The sequence below is a fragment of the Phyllostomus hastatus genome, unplaced genomic scaffold (assembly GCF_019186645.2).
Source record: "Phyllostomus hastatus isolate PE091 unplaced genomic scaffold, TTU_PhHast_1.1 phas_scaffold_345, whole genome shotgun sequence".
Lineage (NCBI taxonomy): Eukaryota > Metazoa > Chordata > Mammalia > Chiroptera > Phyllostomidae > Phyllostomus > Phyllostomus hastatus.
This window is the reverse complement of record NW_025334024.1, coordinates 11,016,027-11,028,963: the sequence shown is the minus strand read 5'-3', so window position 1 is coordinate 11,028,963 and position 12,937 is coordinate 11,016,027. Positions and strand designations below refer to the sequence as shown.

The following is a 12,937-nucleotide window of genomic DNA, read 5'->3' as shown; positions in this document are numbered from 1 at the left end:
ATTGTTACACTTCAGATAACACAAGTAGGCCTTTGCTTACCCACTCTCCTACCCCATTTTCCAGTTTCTTTTAAAATATTAATTTTTATAAATTATAAAAATATACAGATTTTCTAGTATAAGTGTGTTTGAAAGTAGACTATTTAAATGGCAGTTGGATGAGTGGTCGGTTTGTTCACTCATAGGGAAAGACTGTCCACCTGTGTTTCACATGTACAATTTTCAGTAATTAAGTTAGTTGTCAGGATATATTATAGTGAGTCTTAAAAAAGAATCAATTACTTACTGGTAGATTAGAATCACATTACAATAAATCTTTCCATTATAAAAGGATGGTTTGATTTTTCTCAGCTACTGGAGACATAAATTACTAATTTTTTATGTCTTAAAAACTCAAAAGTTTTATCTTTTACATTAGAATAAAAATTAAATTGTGTTTAGGAAGAACTGAAACTGCATGTCTGAATTTTCAGGCTACATTTTTAATTGATGTACAGTTTTTCAAATTGTCGTTTGGAATTCTTTGAAAATATTATATCAACCTATATCACTTTTGAAATATAAAAGCTATTATTCCAAATCATAAAGCATATTAGCAGTACTATAAAATCCCTCATGACACAAAATCTTTGTCACTTTTATAGATATCATCGATTTCTGAATATTGACCTTGTATCTTGCTCCTTCACTGAATTCATTCATTAGGTCGAGTAGTTTTTTGGTGGAGCCTGTAGGGTGTTCTGTGTATAATATCATATCGTCTGCAAATCATGACAATTTTACTTCCTCCTTTCCAGTCTGGATGCCTTTTATTTCCTTTTGTCTGACCGCTGTGGCTAGGACTTCCAGTACTATGTTGAACATCCATAGTAAAGTGGGCACCCTTGCCTTATTCCTGGTCTTAGGGAAAAGCTTTTAGTTTTTGCCCATTGAGCATGATGTTGGCAGTAGTTTTTTCCTACATGGCCTTTATGATGTTGAAGTATGCTCCCTCTGTTACCACTTTGCTGAGTGTTTTTTATCATCAGTGGGTGCTGGATTTTATCAAATGCTTTTTCTGCATCTATTGATGTGATCATGTAACTTTTGTCTTTCATTTTGCTTATGTGGTGAGTTACATTTGTTGATTTGTGAATATTGTACCAATCTTGCATCCCTGGAATAACTCCCACTTGATTATGGTGTATGGTCTTTTTAAATGTATTACTGGATTTGGTTTGCTGATATTATGTTGAGGATTTTAGCATCTGTGTTCATTAGAGATATCAGTCTGCAATTTTCTTTCTTGTGTCTTTACCTAGTTTTGGAATTAGGATAATAGTGGCCTTGTAAAAATAGTTTGGAAGTCTTCCTTCTTCTTGAATTTTTTGGACTAGTTTAATAAAGATCGGTGTTAGTTTTCTTTGAATGATTGGTGAAAATCACCTGTGAAGCCATCTGGTCCAGGACTTTTGTCTGCTGGGAGTTTTTGATTACTGCTTCAGTTTCACTGGTTGTTATCCATCTATTCAGGTTTTCTGCTTCTTCCTGATTGAGTTTGGGAAGATTGTGTGTTTAGAGAAGTTTATTCATTTCACCCAGGTTGTCTAATTTCTTGGCATATGCCATAGTTGTTCATGGTAATTTCTTATAATCCTTTGCATTTCTGTGGTATCAGTTGTTACTTTTCCTCTTTCATTTCTGATTTTATTTATTTGGGTCCTCTCTCTTTTTTTCTTGATGAGTCTAGTTAAATGTTCATCAATTTTGTTTATCATTTCAAAGAACCAGCTCCTGGATTCACTTATGTTTTGAATTGTTTTTTTTAGTCTCTATGTCATTTATTTCTCCTCTAATCTTGATTATTTCCTTCCTTATATTCACTCTGGGCTTTGTTTATTAGTTTTCTAGTTGTTTTACATGTAGGGTCAGGTTGTTTATTTGAGATTTTTCTGTCTTCTTTAGGTAGTCCTGTAATGCTCTGAACTTCCCTCTCAGGACTGCCTTCACTGGGTTCCATAGGTTTTAGGTTGTTGTGTGTTTTCATTTGTTTCCAGGTACTTTTTGATTTTTCCTCTTGATCTTATTGTTAACCCATTCATTATTTAATAACGTGTTATTTAGCCTCCATGTATTTGAATGTTTTTGAGTTTTTTCTTTAGGTTGATTGCTAATTTCAAGCCACCCTGGTCCAAGAAAATGCTTGACATGATTTCAGTTTTATTGAGTTTGTTAAGACTTATGTTGTGTTCTACCATATGGTGTCTCTTTGGGGATGATCCGTGTTTTCTTGAGAAGAATATAGATTCTGTTGCTTTGGGATGAAACATCCTGTAAATGTCAATCAAATCCATTTGATCTAGTGTGTCATTTAAGGTAGCTGTTGACTTGTTGATTTTTTGTCTGAAAGATCCATCCATTGGTGACAGTGGGATATTAAAATCCCCTGCAATGACTGTATTGCTGTTGACCTCTTCCTTTGGATATAGAGATTTCTGGCACTGTTCCAGAGCCCTGAAAGACATTTGGAAACAGGCAAAACACTTCACTTGTTTCTTGAGTAATGGCTTCTGTATAATTGTCTTTTGCACCTTTGCAAAGAACCTATCCTATACAATAGGCTTCTTTTCCTTTATACAGTGTACTCCCTGGGTGCCTATTATAGTCTTATCAGAGAATGATGGTTAGAAGTATGACCAGAAGGTTATGTACAAAGAGCAGATATAATGCTTTCTCTTCCTGCTGTATTTTGTGTGTTCACATACATGGTTTAGGTCTAAAAAGATGAGGAAGAGAGAGAGGTGGGGGGGAGAGGGCAAGGGAAATGATAGGAAGGAGAGAAGAAAAAAAGGGGGAGGAAAAGGAGGAGGAAGGGAAGGAGAAGAGGAATTAGAGAGGAGAGGAGAGAAAGGAAGAGGAAGAGGAAGAGGTTTCTGATAAAAAGTCCCATTCTCTGACTACCTATAATATACACTTCCATTTATTATTCCATTCTTCTGTTATTCCATTCGGAACTACCAATGCTTTCCACCCAGAGACCACATTAATTACACCCGTAATCAGACAAGTTGGGTTTATTGCTTATGGCAACAAGAAGACACACCCTGGGAAACTGTTGGATTTTGGGTTATGTTAGCTGATTTGGGTGAGGTTTCAAGGAGGTGGAGAATTGCTCTAGGTGAAAAGCTGCCAGGAAGTGAGGGTGATTGTATGAAGTAGGTATCTTTGTGAATTTTGTCCACAAGGATAGAGAGAGGAATGAGACAAGTCTAAAAAGTTACATTAGTTACCATTCATATTATCCAGTCAAGGAAGTTTTGTATTTCTGTGATTTTCACAGTATCCTTGCTTTTGTTTGTATTTAGACGAGATGACAAAGTAGATTTTGCAGGGTGGGGGGGTCCCATTTTATTATAGTCACACAGTGACTTTGTCTGATATTGACGTTCTGAGATTGTGCTCAACAGGAGGAACCAACGCCTAGCTCTGGGTGCCGGCCAACTGCTCGTACCACCAAGGCCTCCCTGAGAGGGGCAGGCCAGTTCCTAGCTATTAGCAGGTGCTTCTCTTTCTCAGTTAATTGTTCAATGTGAACAAAAAGGTAAAGAGAGCACTTGACCTGCAGGCAGAGGAATGCGGGTTTTGGAATCAGCTTACCAGATGAATGCTACCCTGGGCGATTTGTTTATCTTCCAGGAGCCTCATTGTCTCCATGGTTAAATGAGGAAATAACAGCAGAGTGTTGAAGAGTAAATGACACAATGCATATAAAGCACACAGTACCTGTTATGAATCATAGTTCAATAAAAATAAAACTATCATTATTATTAGTGCATTATTATACCAACAACATTCCCCCTCCCGCAAACTCAAAAATGATCAGTGGTGGGAGCAGTGCACTAGAATTAGCATTTAGTTACTTAACATCATGAACAAGAAAGAAACACAGATTCTGTAATTCCTCCTCCTTCCCTGCTTTTGCAAACTCTTGAAAGGGGCTCAGTTCCCCTCCCACCTAAAAATGGGAAGGAGTAATGTATTTTAAAAAATAGAATCTGATTTAAAACCTATCCCTTCATTATGGAGAGTTAGGTGAAATGAATGAAACAAGCCCTTCATTATTTAATTTGAGTAATAAATCCATTGACAGGTAATAAATCCCCTCATCATAAGTGACCGGCGTCTGTCACCAGTGAGGCTCGAGAATAGCTCTCCGAAGGGTTCCCCACAAACGCAGCCCGACTTCATACCCTGCCAGCTGGGTCGATAGGCTCATGTAGTTGTGTCAGATGACTGAGGGGGCTGTCTTCGAAGTCTTTTGTTCTTCACTTCACTTAGATTGGCTTCCATGTGGACAAAAGAAGTTCCTGAGCCTGTGACTTAGGCCCATGGGGTGCCTAACCCAGCAGTCCCCTGGGAGCACTGCTGCCCAGAGAGTGGTCCCCGGAGTGAGCTGGTTCAGCACAACGCTTGTCACCCAGACGAGGCTAAAAAGGGACAGATAGCTCTTAGGGACTGCTATAGCAGTATCTAAACATGTGGTCAGTGGGCCTGTATTTTATTATGCCTTCTTTATTTAATGTTTTAGTTAATTCACTTTGAGTGAATTTTGTAAAACATCTGTCTGCTGTAGATCGGGAAGGAAAATGTCCATCACCACAGGCAGTTTGAGAGGCCCTGTCCTGGACCAATGGAATGCCTAACATGAAGTAGCAGGAGTCGAGTCGTGTGTGCAGGCACACCGCTGCTTGGAAGGCAGGTGGCGGGACACGGGCAGTGGGCCGGGGAGAGAAGGAAACGTGCCTGCGGCGCAGCGCTCAGCCCAGGGACTCTCCCTGCAAATGTGTTCTTGCAGAGGAAGCACTGGATGACTAATCTGGGACATTTGATTTATTTTAGTCCAAGCTCATACCATCAGGGACTCTGTAACTGTATTCAGCCATCTATTTCAGAGTCTACCCTTAGAAAATATGTCTAAAAGTATCTAACTTACACTCTTCATTTTTTCAGGTCTTTCTCATTATCTTTTACAAACCAAAACCAAGCTGGGTCTTTGAAACTCTTTCTGCTTCATGGATGTAATGTAAAAAAGAGCTCTGATGCTCAGGATGGAATTTGTGTTATATATCCTGAACGAGTCCAGGGCAAAGAGCTTCATCACCTACAGGAGCTTCCATGCATTTTCTCTCTGAAAGCTTGTATAGCTGGGGAAATAAATTGCAGATAATATCAGAAGAGTGATCCGTGACCTTTGGGTTTAGGAGAGTACTTACATTTTTGTTTACTAATTTGATCTGCAGAATCAAACAGAGTTGACTATTTAGTGGATGTAAAGCTTACTGGTAAGCCCACAACAGAGGTGCTCTCAGTCCTGCCTGCCTCTGAGTGTTCAGCCGCACAGCCCTGGTGGATGGACTTCTGTGTAAGCGGGAAAGCCTACACCCTCTCACAGAGTTGTGGCCCTGGGGCTGCTCTAGGAGGGACCAGGGGCAATAATAAAACCTTGATTTTTAGTTAAAGCAGTTTTTGATTGTGTATAGAAACTTGGGAAATACAGAACAATATTTAAAAATGAATAAAAACAACCACAATTTAACTTCGTGCAAGAATTACTGACTATTTTAAGAATATTTTCTTTTAATCCTTTCCCTTATTCACAGAAAAATTAGGACTATAATTAGCGTGGTATACAGAGAGTCGATTCTCATTACTCGCAATAGTTAAGCTCTGTAAGGTGGACGTGAACACCAAAGTAGCACATGCTGAGTGAACCATTGCTCCTAGGGCCTCTGGTCACATTTTTGTCAACCAATCATACATAGTCTTTTATTATGGGTGATTCTGTTTAAAGACACCTTCTTTTTTATTTATATGTGAAAACATATGCATATATTGGATTCGTTAAGATGGAGGTCACGGCTAACAGCAATACATTGCCTGAATGAAGCTGGTCTAACGCGCATACAATGTGAAGGTACAGCACAGCCCTCATGGACAGAGTTCCATCACTTTGCTCGAGGGTCTTTCAAACAGTAAAATCGCCAACAAAAACACAAAGATAGGAGAGAATATGTTTGCATTAGAGAGCTGAAACTAGAAGCATCGCCTTGTTTGACTTCTGCTGTAAACATGTGCATGAGTCTCTGCTCTGTCTCTCTGAGTGACTCCGAGAGTGCCCCAAGTGTTGATTTTGGGGTTTCAAATAGATTATAGCAAGCAGGTGAATTTGCAGATTTGGAACCTGCAAATTATGAGGATTAACTGGGGAAATATGGTTTTGCATACTGCTTTATTTTTTAACTTTTCCTTGTACTAGTAAACTTTTAGTATTCATTATAGTTTCTTCAAATATTTTGTAACAATTGACGTGATATAATTTGAATATAATTATATAGAATATAATCAGTATTCTATAATTTTATAAAAAATGATGACATTCAAGTGTTCCAAAGCAGAAAAATAATTTGATCTGTGCTCTTCCCAAACCCCTCCCTTTAAAGGCTAAATTACATGATGGAAGCTGAAAATTGGTCCATGCCAAATAATTGAAAGATTTTAACCATTTTGGTTGCTCTGAATTTGGAAATATTATTCTTTCTACCTAGGCCCACAAGAAAGGAAGACAATAACGCACACTTCCCCCATCGAGGGTGCTGATTTGCCCCTTGCCTCCCTTTCCTCTCTTCCTTTTTCTTTCTCCTTAATAACGGGTGTGGGCGGTGTACATGTTACTGTTTCTCACCAACTGTTCCTACTCTCCACTGTTGAGACGTAACTCTTGTAGCTGATTTTCTCTCTCCTAGGTGCTGGATTGAATGATGGGCAGTGGCATTCCGTCTCCTTATCTGCCAAAAGGAATCACCTGAGCATGGTGGTGGATGGCCAGGTGGCCTCTGCAGCCCCTTTCCTGGGGGCCGAGCAGGTTTATTCAGGGGGCACCTATTATTTTGGAGGTAAGAGAAGGGGTGGGACCATGTGGACAATTGAACCGTATTTGCAGTTACTGCCTCTGTGTCTTGGGGATGCCATCCTGTTGTGCCTGCATCCACACTATGGAATAGTGTCTGTCTTTGAGCACGGAAATGTTGAATGGAGCAGGATGACAAAGTATGACCTAAAATCTGTTTATTTGAGGTGAACTTACGGTTACAGTTTCTACAACGAGATTGATTGAAATCAGGCCAACCCCTTCAGTTCTTACTTTCAAACTTTGTTTTATTTTCCTAATATTAAATGGTCCTTGTATGTCTTTTTCTGATTTAGTGGGCTGGTTTTATTGCAATATTTTCCTGATTACGCCTCTTAGCATCTCTAGAGCATCCTTATTGCTTTCCTACTGCCCATTATAGAAGGGCAATATTATGCCGATGGACAAAATGATCTGACTTAATTAGCCATAGAAACATCTTCCCGTTGTTGAGCAATAATGCAATAGCGGACATATTTGATGAAACTTGGTCAGCAGCCTTCAATGCCAGGCAGTTTTTCCTAGAGAACAACAACAAGCGAGGCATTTACTTGTCCGGTGGATGTCTGATTGAGCTAAAGGCTTAGAAAGGAAACTTTGAAAGTGGAAATGAATCTTTAGAGCAGAAAATTGAAATAAAATGTTATTTGCCTTTAGGAAGGTAAAGTCTTAAAACTATTAGTAGTGAGATTTATTTCTAATCATGACTTGAGGCATTTTTTGTTGTTATTTCGGTTTAATTTTAAAAATTCTGTTTATTAATTTTTAGAGAGGGGGGAGGGAGGGAGAAAAAGAAAGAGAAACAATAATTGGTTTGCCTTTCGTACACACCCCAACAGGGGACCGAACGCACAACCCAGGCATGTGCCCTGAGCAGGAATTGAACTGGTGACCTTTCACTTTATGGGAGGACACCCAACCAACTGAGCCATACCAGTTAGGGCATATTGTTATTTAAAATTTCAAATGTTACTTCTATTTAGAATCACTTTTGAATGTGGTGGAAAGCCCAATTTTCACTATTCTCCAATTATCCCCCTATGCCCTTCTCTACCTCCCTTAACCCCCCCCATGCCCCTAGGCAATCACCACATGGTTGTTCATGTCCATGAGTTTTCCTTTTTTTTTCTTTCTGTTTTTGCCCCATCCCTCCACTCCCCTCACCAGTGGCGATGGACGGAGACTTGAGGTGGTGGACACACAATACAGTGAACCGATGCTGTGTTGCAGAATTGTGTGCCTGAAACCCATATAATTTTGTTAACCCGTATCTCTCTAATATAGTCAATAAAAAGGAGAAAAATAAAATACAGATTCCTTTCTAAGAGCTGACAGTGAGCCCACAGATCATGAGTCATTCCCCCGATAGGAAGAGCAACCAAGCAAACTAAACCCCTGTGTGATCTATTACTGTGATTGTGCCAACAGTCTTAAAGGACACGTTCTTCCTTTAGTAAGGTTCCTACATTTCTTTTTAATTTTTTTTTATTGATTGATTTTAGAGAGTGAGGAAGGAAGAGAGAGCAAGGGAGAGAGAAACACTGATTTGTTGTTCCACCTATTTATGCATTCATTGGTTGATTCTTGCATGTGCCCTGTCTGGGAATCAAACCCGCAACCTTAGCGTATTGGGATGACACTCTAACTCACTGAACTACCTGCCAGGGCAGATTTGTACACTTCTGAACCAAGTTGTTTATAAAACCTGATGGAATATATGATTGGTTGTATGGTAATCCATAGGAACACATTCCTCTAAGAGATGTAAGATACATAGACCAACTTAACCAAGAGCTTTTACTTCAAAGGAAAAGATTTAGGAGCACTAACAGAGATAAGGGAAAAAATAAGCATCTTGTCAAATGATGCAGAGAAATGATGAAAATAATGGGCTGGATAAAAGTGTAAATCATGACAATAGAATCATCATTCTTAAAGTATTTTACGCCCATGTTCAGATTTAACGATGACTACCTATATTTTGTAGAAATTTTTATTGCTTTTATTCACACTCATAGTATTTTATGGTGAAATAGATCACATGTGCACTCTGTAATATTGTTTTTCTTATGATGCATATGAGGTGCACCATTATATTTAAACAAACTTTGAATCTGTGAAGAGTTTTAGATCTACCAGACAGTTGCAGAGACATGCAGGGACTTTCCGTGCGCCCCACCGGCCTCCTCGGTTCTTCCCCTCTGAGGGGACCCGCACAATTTAGGGAGTGCTCCTTGTTTGTGGGAGAACACACCTGCGCACTCACTTCCCGGCTAAGAAAGACGGATCACCAACGCCCATTTGTCCTTCCGGGATCCCATCCCTTCACCTCCCCAGGTGGACACTATCTTGACTTTGGGATCTATTTTTTCCCTTTATGATTTGACATCTGCTAAAGGGGTTCGAAGTTTTTGAACTGTGTACTGTGGAAGCTTGCACAGTAAATTTCCAACTGTGGCACTTTTTAAAAATCAACCAGTCTTAAGTTTACTTGGGTATCTCTCTTTATTCAGCCATCTTCTCAGTGGGTACCCTTCAGTACCAGAGTGTGTTTGGCCTGGCATGAGGTTCTAGTCGCTGTGTACGTGGCTGGCAAACTCCAGCGCTCCCTAACGTTCCCAGGGCTGGGAGCGAGGGTCCGGAAGAAAACAGAAGGCCTTTGCTCTTCTGCCTCCTCCTCCCAGCCTCATGCCTCCAGGACCTGGTAGAGGCGGACCATCGCTCTGGAAGCCCACTTAGGGCTGGTGGGCTGGGAATTCTGGATTCTGAGAGTGGACTGGATAGTGGGGAGAAGGGTCCAAGTGGGCACATCACCTTCCTTTGTGGCTGGATGATGGCTAGACTAACGTCCCCTAAAGTGCAGGACTGGCACAGGGGCCCTGATGGCCTGAGTGAGACTGGCAATGGGGTGACCAATGCTCCCCAGTTTTAGCACTGAGAGCTCAGAGTCCTGGGAATGCCCCTCCCCCAGGGCACACTGTGACAGATGGTCACCCTCGAAAACCTTCTGGTCTATGTACATGAGAGCTCCCTGTATTACTAGGTTGTTTTACCTAGGTGGAAAGCATTTCTTAGTAGTTCATTCTTCAGCCAGTTTATCTTCAAGTAAATGAATACCCAATGTTCTGAGACACTTTCCATCAGTTCTCAGTAAATGGTCAGTCTAACCTGGCCTCCGGGCCCCACTGTGAAGGCGTGGTCTGTTCCCACAGCCTGGGGTGCGCCTCCATTCCGTGTCAGTCTCGGGAGTGACAGCCCTGTTGGGGGAGTGGGCTTGCACGCTCTTCATAATCCATGCCCAACTCCACTGTCTGTCCATCAGCTTTTACCTTTTTTTAGCCCCCTCCCTCAAATACTATGCTTTTTAAAAAGTCAGACTGCATTATGATCAGCTTTTTATCATTTATACATTATAAATTTTAAAGCTAGTTCTCCAGATTAACTTCTGTATATTCCCCTATGCAATCTCTGTGCTCTTGTCTAACACATTCTGTGGCATGAGCTGGAGAAACCAAACTGTGTGCAGGATCCACACACGCTCCTGCATGCGTGGATCTAACATTATCCATCCACTGAGCTGGCAGCATCACCATGGAGTCAAACCGACATCTCACTCTGGCTCAGTGACATACAGTGATAATTTATCTGTCATCCTTGTAGCTGTTTAATATGCTAACTGCCTCCAGTAACGGATCCATCCATTAATTCAGCATTAAGTATTTCCCAGAAATCTTCATATTTTAGAACTTTCATTTCAAATGGGTTCAGTGCTGAAATTCTCTCTGCTATTGCATTACATTAACTTGCGGATGCCTGTTATCACAGACTAATGAGACTAACCCGCCTCTAACCCTTCTTTGTTCTTAATGTCTCTTGCTGTTCAATGTTGTGGCTAGGAATATGAAATGCCTCGTGGTATGAGGGTGTGCTTTCTGTAAAGTTCCACGATCTTTTCTTGGGACTACAAGTTTTCTTCGTTTTGTTTCCTACAGGCGTGCTGCACCATTCATTTTATTTTGAAAGAGTTTGAAATGTGTCAGGAAACACCATCTGGAGAAAAGGAGATTAGCAGAGCTGTTTGTATTCCTGGCATCTTGTAGTTGCCCCATATATTATTGAACTATTATCCTTTCTATTTTTATTTTAACATTCTTAATTGGTTAATAAGTCATCCAGAAAACGTACAGAGATACGGCAACCATGTCCTATACCCTGGAAGTAATCTACACACTGAAGATGTGAATTGTGCTGCGTGTTATAAATTGATACTCAAAGAGCTTTCATTACCTTTTCTTGATAAATGAAATTTGAAACTTCACTTTCTCCATTGGTTAAAATGTAACATTTCAAGTGTCTGATAACAATTTTGCATATGAAACTGGCCTTGAATTACCATGTAAGTGCATTTTGTTAGGAAAACAAAGCAATAAAAGTAAATATCCTCAGTCAAAATATTTTATTATACTGGAAACTCCCAGGTAGAAAACTGGCATGAATTGTACAGAATTAGGAAGTTGCTGGTTCGTTTCTTAGTCTTTGAAATTGTAATCGTGGTTGACGACCGTAACAGCAAAGAAAGATTAATGAAAAATGCAGAAGTATAATATGTGTGTTCATACTCCATAAAATTATTTATTTCACTTGGATAGAGAAACACTTAGAACATCATTAAATCCTACACAATAATGGTCAATATTATAGTTCTTTGTTTTTTAAATAATTAGTAACAGGTCTTAGATAAATATTAGAAAAAAATCAATATAAAAGAACACTCTTTTATGAGACAAAGTATAAATAAAACCAAACAATGAAATGTTTTCACATTAAGCTATTATGATTTATTAAAAATGCATGTATATATGGCTCTTGTATTTAATTAAATAAAGTAGTTGGTAACTTTATTTCAAGTTAATATAACTTCTTTTCCAAGCAGGTAGCTTTAAATGCAAAAGTATTTCACCACTATTGATTTATTTATCTTTTCTTATCTACAGTGCACATTTTTATTATTTCTATTCTTTTTGTGTCCCAAAAGACTAAGTCCCTATATTTAAATTATATATAATTTAAAACTGCTGACTAACATGTTTAGGATTCTGGGCTGATATATGCATCATTTTAAAGTTTGAATCAAGTCAGTATCTTTGCACATAATTATTGTAACAGCAGTAATTTCCTATGAATTCTGTGATAATAAAGAGAAATACTTTGTATAAATTGAAAATTATAATTTAGGGCTATGTAATGGTACTGGCAATGGGCTTTTTTCTCCCTCTATTACTTTAATAAAATCATCAAATGCCTATTTTATTTTTTCTAATGAAGTATTCTATGATACTGAATTCTTACTCATTATGATATATCCTGGTTTTACTTTGTTTTGTGTTTCCCAGGTTGTCCTGACAACAGCTTTGGATCCAAATGCAGAAATCCCCTGGGTGGATTTCAGGGATGTATGAGGCACATTTCTATCGGCGCCAGAGCGGTGGATCTGATTTCCGTTCAGCAGGGGTCCCTGGGGAACTTCAGTGACCTTCAGATAGACTCCTGCGGGATCACAGACAGGTAAGCACCATCTCCTGTCCGTCGGCAAATGTTTGGAGGCAGATTAAAATTTATGTAGAAAATAAACATTTTTCTCTCCTTTTCCTATCATCATCTTTTCCATGGGAAATGAATGATCATATTCAGATTAGAAGTAAGAAAAATGTACCTTTAGTTTTATATTTCATATTTGCAGTGATCAAATTTAGACAGAAAGCCTGTGACCACGCTGTGTATATGGACACATGCTACCAGTTCGTAAAAGATAACATTGATGCTGCTATAATCTTAGATGGGTATCAACGTATCAAAATTTTATCACTAAGTTCAATAGCTTAGGATACTTGAGCAGTCACATTGATCATCAGACACCAAAAAATCAGAGTCCTGTTGGGCCAGTTATCAAACGGTCTTTGCTCCCTGACGGCTGAGTGATGCTGTCAGAGG

The 12,937-nt window shown here is 39.3% G+C and overlaps 1 protein-coding gene across 1 annotated transcript in view; it reads left to right on the top strand.

Moving 5' to 3' along the window:
* The window catches only part of CNTNAP4 (contactin associated protein family member 4), a 234,159-nt gene that overhangs the window by 147,694 nt on the left and 73,528 nt on the right, over nt 1-12,937 (top strand). The window contains exons 9-10 of the mRNA XM_045818618.1: nt 6,783-6,932; nt 12,340-12,511. Of these exons, the coding sequence (XP_045674574.1) occupies nt 6,783-6,932; nt 12,340-12,511 (322 nt within the window). The remainder of the gene's footprint in view (nt 1-6,782; nt 6,933-12,339; nt 12,512-12,937) is intronic.